This window comes from Zonotrichia leucophrys, chromosome 13 (assembly GCF_028769735.1).
Source record: "Zonotrichia leucophrys gambelii isolate GWCS_2022_RI chromosome 13, RI_Zleu_2.0, whole genome shotgun sequence".
Classification (NCBI taxonomy): domain Eukaryota; kingdom Metazoa; phylum Chordata; class Aves; order Passeriformes; family Passerellidae; genus Zonotrichia; species Zonotrichia leucophrys.
Genome location: NC_088183.1, coordinates 2867589 through 2878307, shown reverse-complemented (window position 1 = coordinate 2878307; position 10719 = coordinate 2867589). Strand labels below are relative to the sequence as shown.

At 53.7% G+C, this 10719-nt stretch overlaps 1 protein-coding gene across 1 annotated transcript; it reads right to left on the bottom strand.

The window, feature by feature from the left end:
• Positions 1-725: 725 nt before the first annotated feature.
• Positions 726-5512, bottom strand: MSX2 (msh homeobox 2). Its single transcript, XM_064724923.1, has 2 exons — positions 5105-5512; positions 726-1913 (listed from the first exon to the last, which is right to left on the bottom strand). Exons 1-2 carry the CDS (start codon positions 5469-5471, stop codon positions 1489-1491), a joined length of 792 nt encoding a protein of 263 aa, XP_064580993.1. The 5' UTR covers positions 5472-5512; the 3' UTR covers positions 726-1488.
• Positions 5513-10719: the final 5207 nt, after the last annotated feature.

Genomic DNA, 10719 nt, shown 5'->3' with positions numbered 1-10719 from the left:
GAGATCGGGGGTGAGGGGAAGGGAGAGAGGAAGTTCATCTATAGTGGGTCCCAGGCAGCATCAATGCCTGGGTCAAAACAAACCAAAACCAGCAAAACCTCGTGGCTTTTTTTTTTTTCTTTCCTTTTTTTTTCTGATTTTTTTCTCTTTTTTTTTTTTTTTTTTTTTTTTTTTTTTTTTTGTTTCATTTCTTTCCTCCACAACAGCATGCTAAGAAAATAAATCCAGGAGAAGCTCTGACTTCAGTGCTCCACAGCCTTGGGAGTAACTTCCTCATCAAGTTTAGCAAGAGTAATACAAATAATACAAGAGTTACAAGGAGAAGCCTGGGGAAGCTGCTGCCAGAGCTCCCACCACGGGGACAGGCAGGTCACACAGTCTCTGTCACCTCTCTGCCCTGCTCATGGGGTGATTGTGACACCCGGATCTCTCTTTGGAAGGGCTTAAAGCACGAGTCACTTCTATTGGCATCCTCAGAATGGAAGAAAACTCACGGGGTTCTTCTCTTTAACACAGGCTGTGGCAAACACAAATCATAAAAACCCCATAACATCCCCCGGAATGATTCAACAATCCTTTCTGGGAACAACCCACGTCTTTCTCCCCTCTCTCCAGCTTTTCCAAGAGCATTGCAGAGCCAAGATTACCTGGCTACAGCCAAAAGTTTCTAAGCATGCCAATAGGAAGAGATAAAAACCAGCCTGCCTAAGAGCCCTCCCTCGCTCTTCACCTCCCCTGCCAGTGCTTTACAAAGGCTGAAGCTATTTATACACAGAAAGGCATCACAGGAGCCACGCTGGGCAAAGCTGGGCTCTACATTTAGGGGCCCTGCTGCTCATCTCGCCGAGGTTCGGGATGCAAAACTTTTCCCTCCCCCCAGAAATGCAGGAATTTGCTGGCTCTGAACTCCACTGAGACTCTACCGGCTCTAGTTTCTATTTACACGTCTCTAGCTACGGGCTCTGCTGTCTTCAAAAGAACGAACCAAACAACAAAACTTCGATTAGACCTTTTTATTTCCCTCCCCCCTGCCCCCAGGTGAGGGGATGGTAACTTAGAGCATGGCTCAAGGGCACTCACCCCTCTCATTTTAAACCCATTGGGCCGCGCCAGGAAGGTGTCAGGGAATTTCTGCCTCCGTATGATAAATTTGCTTTTTCACCCACTCTTTTTTTAACCTAGTTTTACTTGCACTGGATAAAACCCCTACATTTACTCACAAATAATTTTTTTTTGTTGATTTTTATGCTTTTTTTGGTTTTTTTTTTTTTTTTGCTTTGAGGAGCAGACTCTGAGTGCTCAGAGCACTCTCAGGAGACGCCCAACCCGTAGCAAACTCCCAGAACAACTCAGGATGCCAGATAGAAGCGTGCAGAAGGAATGGCCAGTACTGGTTGGGGTTCTGCCTTCTCAGGGCTGGACAGGATCCACCAGGAAGTCTGTCTGTCTGTCTGTCTGTCTGTCTGAGGCTTTGTCTGTCGGATCTTCTTAGGATAAGTGGTACATGCTGTATCCAACGGGAGTGGCGTAGAGTCCAACGGGCGGGATGGGGAGCACAGGTCTGTGAAAAGGGTAGGATGTGCCGTACAGCGAGGCAGCCTGGATGGGGGAGTTGATGGGGAAAGGGAGGCTGAACCCCGAGGGCAACATGGGCTTGGCTGCCATTTTGAGCTTCTCCAGCTCGGCCTCCTGCAGTCTCTTGGCCTTGGCCCTCCGGTTCTGGAACCAGATTTTGACCTGGGTCTCTGTGAGGTTGAGGGAGCTGGAGAACTCGGCCCTCTCGGCGATGGACAGGTACTGCTTCTGGCGGAACTTGCGCTCCAGAGCCAGCAGCTGCGAGGTGGTGAACGGCGTGCGGGGCTTCCTGTTGGTCTTGTGCTTCCTCAGGGTGCAGGCCGTGGGGCTCAGGTGTCCTGCAAGGAAGGGACAGGGGTTAGCACGGCAGCAGGGACACCCTAAAGCTCTGCTGGGTGTCCCCTCCAAACGCGGCGTCCTTTGGCAAAGGGGATCTGGAAATCTTCTCCTAATTCACAGCGCTTCGGCTGATGGAAGGGAAATTTTGGCTCAGGGATTTCAAAGGGCACAGGGAATTCACAGGTCACTTCACAGGGGCTCAGAGCACACAGACCAACAGCCTGGGCTGCTGCACAGCTCCAGGAAAGCACAAACACCACGAAAGCAGGAGATTCCCAAAAGGACAGTGGGGCAAAAGCAGAGCCCAGCCCTGCTCAGGGTTTCCCCACCAAGCACAACAAGTGACAGCTAAAGAAGGTCTGACAGTTTTTGTGGTTTCTCTAACTGGACATTTTTTCTGGCTATTATTTTCTTTTAAATCAAGTTTTTCCTCTGCTTATTAACTTTGATTTTCAGTAGGTATTTTCTACTTATCAACCAGTATAAAAACCCACAAGCTCAAAAAATAAAGCAGTGCTCTTTTAATTCAACATTCAGCTTTTATGACATTTGCCAATTAAAAAATAAACCAAAACCCAGACAAAACTTCAGCATTTTGTAGCAAATAAAAGCCAGAAAATCCACCACCTATTGTGCCTGCCTTAAACCCCAGCCAGGTTAGGCAATATTCCCGGGATGGCAGAGAGCTGACTTGCCTTCAGATGAATTTAGCACTTCACTAATAATTTTGCAATCTAAAGAATAACTAAAAAGCAGGCGGCTGACTTCAAAAGCTCGGTAAATTGGCTTTGATTTGCTCACTCTGGGGCACAGGACAAGTCACCCTGGCTGGACACAGCAGTGACACCCAAATTGCTGAATTTGGTTCACATTGTGGTGGTGTCTGCTTCAAGCACTTATCAGGATTTGCACTTTGGGTTTTCTGTACTCGTTTTGCTTTTCTTTTATTTTTTAAAGCTGTTTAAGCACAGATAATGTAATTTTAAAAATCCCACGAGGGAATTGTTCTAAAGTTCAGAAAAGGGGAGGGAGAAAACGCAGCAGAAAAAGTTAAACTTGTCTTATTGCTCTTCCTCTAGAATGCAAACTACTGAAATACTGAAAACAAAAAAAAAATAAAGCTCCTCTAGGGAACAACTTTCAAATACCGGCCTATGATCCTACCAGGGCATTTTAATAATCCAGGTGCTCACCGTGACAGCTGATTCACTTCTAAAATTGCATTAAATAAAACTGCAGCGAACCTACCCTGACTCCCTGCCTCTCCCCGCGTTGTTCCACGCTGGTTTTAAACCCAATTCCTTTCTCTTCCTAAAGTGAAGCTCTCCCAGGACTGGGACAGGGTTTGGGGTGCCCGTGGCTCCCTGTCCCTGGGCTGAGCCTGACCCGGCTCCGGCTCTGCACAGAACAGAAATGTGCTTTTCCATGAATTCCCGGGGAAATATTCCATTAAATCCCGGGGAATATTCCATGAAATCCCGGGAATATTCCCTCCCGGATACAGCCCGAGGGGCTGCCGGGCTCTGGGAACAGCAGGGACCCGGAATTGTGTTTATCCCGTGCCAGTCCCCAAACTGATTTGTTTCCCCTCACTGATTTGTTTTGCTGGTTTTTTTTCTCTTTATCCTCATTTTCCTGGTAATATCGGACAAAACCCCCATAATTTGAAGAGGGTTCCCTCTCCGTATTCCTCAAAACTCGAACTTTTCCAGCTTTTCCCCCAGCCCATCCCACCAGTAATATTAATATTAATAATAATAAATCGAGGGCTGTTTTTAATGTCAGAACTCTCCATGGACAGGTGGTTTTGGGAAATGAGGAAAAGTGTCGAGGCCGAAGGACCTTCCCCTCCCTGATCCTCAGTTTTCTCCCCAAATCCCTCTGAAGTCACGGGAAGTCCCAGCTACCCAAGTCCTACACAAAACTCATTTGCCGATCCCGAGAACAAACAATTTTCAAAGAGAAAGAGGAGGAATTACGAAGGGGAAAAAAAATCTATAGGGAGATTATTAGGCCGTGTCTGAGTCTGGGGTTTTGGGCAGATTTAGAGAAAGGGTCCAAGTAGGGGCACGCATTTTTCCAAGATTTTTCCAGGGTACATGAAAATTAAAAACCGGAGCTACACAGGGAATGCCTTCCTCCTGCCCTCTCCCAGCACGATAGAAATCAAATTAATTCGGGTTTATCATAAAAGAAAGGAAGTGGATGAAAGCCAAATCGAAATTATTGTTAAAAAAAAAAAGAATAAGGAAAGCTGTAACAACACTAAACTTTCCTCTCGCAGTATTAGACTGAGGAGTAAATTCCGCGAGACAGTTCACGCCTGTAAAGTCTCTAAGTTAAATAGAGCAGGAAAGTTTTTCCAGCAGGAAAGTTTGGGATGCGCGGAGCAGAGCGGATAAACCCTGTACAGGTGTGCGGCACGGCCGGGATGCTCCTTCCCCGTCTCTGAAGGATGTTCGGGGGCTTTTCATTCCTAAAAAGCAATATTTCTTTCGCCGTTTATTTGATAAGGGATGGCCCCGAAAGCGAAAGGCGGCTCGGATCTGTCACCTCCGCACCGCGCGTCCGAAAGGCGGGGACGGCATCGGGAGGGACCGGGATGGGGGGACAAAGGGGTCGGGAGCAGTGCGGGGGTTTGGACACGCTCCGGAGCCAGGGATGGAGGGACAGCCCAAGGCTGGAAGGGACAATTCCCGAGTGTGAGAGATCGCAGCGCACCGCGGACGGGAGAAAGGCGCAGGGAGAAATCGCAGCGCTGTCGCAACGGGATAAGATAAATGGACTGAGTGGCTGCCAGGGGCCGCGAGTCGGGACAGGAGCTGGTGCCTGGTGATTTCTGATCTTCCTAAGGCTTTGAAAGCGGTCTGTGTTCATATACATCCATTTAGTGATGTATAGAAACATTTAACTCTATACATACGTAATAGTATCAATATATAATAATAAATATGGAACCAATGGGAATGTGGCACACGTATTAATATCTATAAAAGTATAGCGGAATCGCGGAATATTTTAAGTTGGAAAGGACCTTAAAATCACCTCCTTCCATCGGCAGCGACACTTTCCCCTAGACCAGCTTGCTCAGGGCCCCATCCAGCCGGGCCTGGAGCCCTTGGGTGGGAACATAGGATATAAAACACAGGATCTACGTGCAGCGCATCCCGCCCGGCCCCGGAGCACTCACTTGGCGGCGGGGAGTATCTGCCGGCCTCCGGAGGGATCCAGGACGAGCCGTCCTCCGAGTTCTCCGACTTCACCGAGGCGGTGTCGAAGGGTTTTGTAAGCGCCCCGGGCGGGCTGTGCGCGTCGCGGGAGCCGTGGCCCGCCAGCAGCAGGTTCCTGGAGGTGCCCACGGCCGCCCCGTCCGCGCTGCCGCCGGCCGCGGGCAGCGGCGGCTCCTTGGGGGGCGGCGGCGGCTTCTTGTCGGACATGAGCGCTTCCACGCTGAACGGCAGGCTCGACACCTTCACTTTGTGGTGCTCCTCGGCGCCGGCCGCCGCGCCCTCCTCGTCCGAGGAGAAGACGTCCTTGGCCTTGTGAGGGGAAGCCATGGCGGTGCGCGGAGCTGGCGCTGCCCGGAGTGCGGCGAGCGGGCCCGGCCGCCCCCCTTTTCCCCCTCTGGGGCTCCCCGCCGCTGTCCTCCTTGCCCGAGCGGGGGAGCCGCCCCGCCGTCCAATCAGCGCCCGTCGTGCTGCGTGACGTAGCTCACGGCCGGCTCCTATTGGCTGATCGCGGCGAAGGGGGCGGGCCCAGCCGGCGCCGCTCGCGGGGAGTTCCCGGGCCGCCCCCCCCGCTCCCTTCTCCCGGTCCCAATTAATGACACGGGGTTAATGACACGGGCGGCCCGCCGAGGAGCCGTGCAGGGCTGTAATCACAGCAAAGCCAGGGGAAAAAAAATAAAAATAATTAAGGCTGATGATGAGGCGAAGAGGGAACTTCAGAGGAACGCGGCTCTGCCCCCCCCCCTCCCCGCCCCTCGCCGCCGGCTCGGCTCATCCCGGGGCACCGCGGGCTCATCGCGGCACCCCCGGGCTCATCCCGGCTCATCAGCGTCCCCCGACCCTCCCCGAGCGGGGTCTGTCCGCCCCTTCCCTCCATCTCCCCAAAAACGAGTCCCTTTCCCGGAGGAGCCGGGTCTGGGGATGCGGGATTCGGGATTCGGGATGCGGGATTCGGGATGTGTGATTCGGGATTCGGGATTCGGGATGTGGGATTCGGGATTCGGGATGAAGCAGACCCCCGGAGAAACGCGCGCCGCTGTTTTTTTAATCCAATTTATTTTTTTCTTGTTTGCGTTTCCACGGCAGCAGGACCCAAGTCGGGCAAAACCACTCTGCAGAGGTTAGATCTGTAATTATTATTATTTTTTTTTTCTTCAGCGTCAATTATACACGTGATGAAAAGATGAGCTTTAATAAATTAGGGGCACGCAGCCCTTAATTAAAAGTCATATCAAACCAGCACTATGAAAGCGATTCTCTCACTTTTTGACTTCCTACCAGTGGTATGAATAAAGAGTGTCCTTTAAAAAGCTTTTATAATTACAGCGCGGATAAAAGCGAATACATATTGTTCTTTTCATAATTATTTTAATATTGCGCCGGGCGTTATTTCATGCTGCGCCCGCAACTTTCTCAGGTGTTTAGTTAGTTTGTTTTTGTTGGTTTTGTTTTCTTTTGTTTTTTCAACGTCCGGGGTGCGCAGGGTTTGGGAGCTGTTTTGTTGTTACAATTTATAAGTGAGGGCCGTTTTTAGAGTCACTAAAACCACTGAGAATGGGACAGGCACAACTTCTGTCCCCAAACCCCGAATTCAGGGGCAGCTGCAGGGCTCTGACCACGAATGTTCGGATATATCCCTTCTATTGAACACGGAGGGTTTAACCAGCTCATCTTTTGCTCGATTTGGACTCCTGGTTTCCCTGCCAGCTTAGGGAGAAGCCTTGGAAGTCCCCAGCCCTGCAAATCGCGAGTTCTCAGCTCGAGGATGGGGCGCAAGGAGCGCCCTGTGCTGCGGGCACTGCTCTGTCCCAAAGCCAAGGGGACTCAAAGGATGCAGAACGACTTATCCCTATTATTTTCTGTACATATATTAAACAAACCTCTCTTTTCCAGGGCCCAGGGCTGCTCCGGACCCCTCAGGGCCCTGCTCATCCCTCCCCACTGCTCAGCACCGAGCACCGAGCGGCCCCAGCCCTGATAAGATCGCGCCCGGTGCCAGGGAGAGCAAATTGGGAGCGGGGCACGGGATGGCCGTGTGGGAAGGAGCGTGGGAGGACGAGTGCGAGGAGCCGAGTTACAAAACCCCACTCATCAGCCCTGGCGCTAATTAATAGCAGGGTTTGCACACCCATTACTGATTGCTGCCCGTGTTACTGCACACCGCGATGGGTTAGGGATTAAAGATCTGCCAAGAGAAGCGATGCTTTCTTCTGCATCACTGCAGCCGGCCTGGGTGCAACATTTCAGCAGGCAGAGACCCGATTCGGAGGAGGCTGAAAAAAATTTTCATTCTCTTCCGAGGATGAAAATAATGCCACAAACTCCGTCTCTCCAGCTCTCGCTCCCCCCAGTTTGCCACTTCTCCCTCCCCACAAAATCCATCTCTTTGCTGGGAAACACTCACAGAGACAGCAGCCCCGGCCTTGCAAAGCTCAGCTGCTGCAGCGGGGTTGAGTTTGTCCCTCTTCTCCCCCCTCCTTTCCCTTCCTTTCCCTTCTCCATGCTTCCTGCACCGTGACAAGTAAATGAGAATTGATGGGCACGCAGGAACAATGCCGGCGTGCCGGGGACAATGCAGCGCCCGTGGAAAGCCATTGTGGGGCTGCTGAAAACGCCGCCGATAATCGCACCGCGCCCCACGGGCGATGCCCGCTGGAAGGGCGCCTGGGGAACCGCAGCTCCTCGGGGTCATGGTGACACCGGGCACGTCCCTTGGTGCGGGTTCTGTCCCCAGGATGTGGCCCCGGTGGGCTTGGAGAGGCTCCATGCGCTGCCATCCCTCGGGAGGCCGGAGGGAAAGGGACCAAGGGACACGGAGCTGTCGGTGCTGTGAGCACAGGTTGGCTCCTCCAGCCTGGGCTGGATGAATTTTGGGTGCCACAGGGACGCCTGGGACAGCAAAGCATGGCAGGGTTTGTTCATGCGTTTCCCCCCTTCAGCCTCAGTCCATGGCGACATTGGAGCATTTTCTGTCTAAAGGCTGAATTTAGAGATTTCTCTTCTCTCTCACCTCTCCTCTCCTTCATCCTCCTGCTGTCAGTGAAACACCAGAGGCTGAAGCCCCGCACGGTACCGAATGTCCGCACGGAAACCGCGCCGAGACGGGGCTCGGAGAGAGAAATTTCAGGGAATTAAAGCTTTGCCTCCTATCCAGGATCCCAGAACGGCCGCCCAGCCTCAGCCTAGCAGGGAATTCTCCCATCCCGAGGAAACCACGGGGGTCCGGGGGCTTTCCCCTGCTCCGGGCTCCCCCTTTGCGTCCCCGCTGGGACCCCAAGCGGGACCGGGCCGGTTCGGGGGGCAGCCCCTCGTTTTCACAGGGCACGGCCGGGTCTCCGGGATGCCCAGAAAGCCCCCGGCCCCCCTGGCCCTGTGCCTGTCCCCCGCCCTCCCGCAGCATCAGCGCCGAGAGCCGGGGCGGGCTCTGGGCTCCCGGGGCTCTCAGCTGGAGCGGGGCGGGGAGGGAGGGAGCGCAGGGGGAAGAGAGACGCTGCAGACAAACTGAGGCTGTTCTGCAGGCGCCAGGAGCGGGGAGATGAAAGGGAAGCTCCTGGGGGAAGTGGCTGCGCAGTTTGACCGGCTCCAGCTCCAGCAGCAGCGGCAGCGGCAGCAGCAGCGAGGGCCCGTCCCGGGCAGCTCCGCCTCCCCCTGTGCCCCCCCGGGCTCCAGGCTGCCCCCCAGCCCACCCCCGCCCCGCTTTGCCCAGCCTGGAGGCGGAGGGAGCTGTCGGGCGGGCGGGCAGTGCCGCAGCATCCTCGCTCCGGGATCCATGGAGCCAGAGCAGCATCCCCGCCGCGGGATTGGGCTGGGATAGCCGGGATGCTGGGATAACCGGGATGCTGGGATAACCGGATGCTGGGATAGCCGGGATGCTGGATTGGGGAAGGGGCTGTGCGACACCCCCTCCTGCCCTCATGGGTGTAAATCAGGAGGGAACTCACTGGGATCACTACACGAATGATGTCCCGTGTCCCCATCCCCGCAAAGCACCGACCCCTGTCCCTCACAGACACCTCGGGAGGACAAAACGCCCGTGGGCAGTGCGGACAGAGTTTATTCTCCGGGAGGGAAAACCTCACCGGCAATTCCCCTCCTTTTATGATCGATTTGGTTAATAATCCGTTTTCTAGAGACAGGAAGGGTTTTGGGTTTGTTTTTTTTAAGGTCCCGCCGCGGGGCTGGCGTGTGGACATCCTTCAGGGGAGAAAGAAAGGCAGGAAAATGGAATGAGAGTGTGCATCAAGTGTGAGTTTTGCCCCGAAACGAGGTGTACACCGAGGGAACGTTTGATGTGTCAGAGGCCGGGAGATTATGGTTTCATCGCCTTGCCCCAGATGAGACCCGGAGCCAAGAGCAAGGCGTTGCATCCGCAGTAATGCGCGTTTATCTCCAGACGCTAGAGAGGAATTAAAGCGAGCTGAACATCAGAGCTTCCGAGGGATCAGGGCTGGATCCCGACGCCTCCATCTGGATCCACCTCTGCCTTCCGAAGCCCTTTTGGCTGCCAGCTCTCGCCAGCTCCGAGGGGACCCTCCCCGAGCATCCTCGGGGGACGCGTCCCGCACTGGGCCGGGGGCTCCTGGGAGCTCGGGGAGCGATGGAGCCGAGCCCACCGAGTGCAACCACGCGTTGTAATTGTCCCCTGTGTCACCCGGCCATGTCCCAGTGACCGCTGCGGTGCCATCCTCTCCTTGGTTGCACAATGCTCCCGTCGCACCCGCCCTGGGTTTGCGCTCCTCTGCCTCTCTCTGCGCAGGTATTTGATTTAGCAGCAGATATTTGTTCTGCTTGGCAAGAGGCAGGGGATAGCTGCGAGAGATCAGATGTCTCCCCGCTCAAAGCAATTAACAGTTTTGCCCTTAAGGATTGAAAACAAATTTTTTTTTTTTCACTCCCTCCAAGGTAATGACTTTTTAAATAAACACAGGGGGAAGGTTCGAGGGAGGAAAGCGCTGGTAGAGAGGTTAAATTTACACGCAGAGAACTCGCGGTCGAGAGGACCCTCGGAGATGGGGATTTCGGAGGTGATGCACGGCCCCTGGCTGATGAGAAATGCGGGATTTTGGGGCTGCACTGCGAGCCTGGACCCCGCAGGGTCCCGCTGTGTCCTGGAGGCCAGGACCCCCCAAAAACCGCTCCTCCCAAAGGGCAGGATCGGGCCCAGCCGAGAGAACCCCCGGGCACCTGCAGGACCCTCCAAATCCACCACTGGAAAAGATTTGGGCAAAATACTTTGGGGTTTGGCCCCGGTGCCACCGTCCCGTCCTGTTCCCCACGCACCGAGAGCAGAGGGACAAACCCCCGAGACTGCCAGAGACGGAGAACGTCAGGGGTGACATTTAATTAATTAATTAATTAATTAATTAAATTATTTATTTATTTATTTTTACGAGACAGATAAAGGAAAAAAAAATACCATCCATGTCCTCATGTCCTTAAAACTTTTTATTTTTCCCCTTCCTCTCCCCCGTACTCTGTCTGTCTGTCTGATTGCAAACGATTTCCATCGAACTTGTTGCAGGGATTCCCAATAATCGCACACACCTCCCTGCCTGTCTGGGCGATGAATAAACCAACG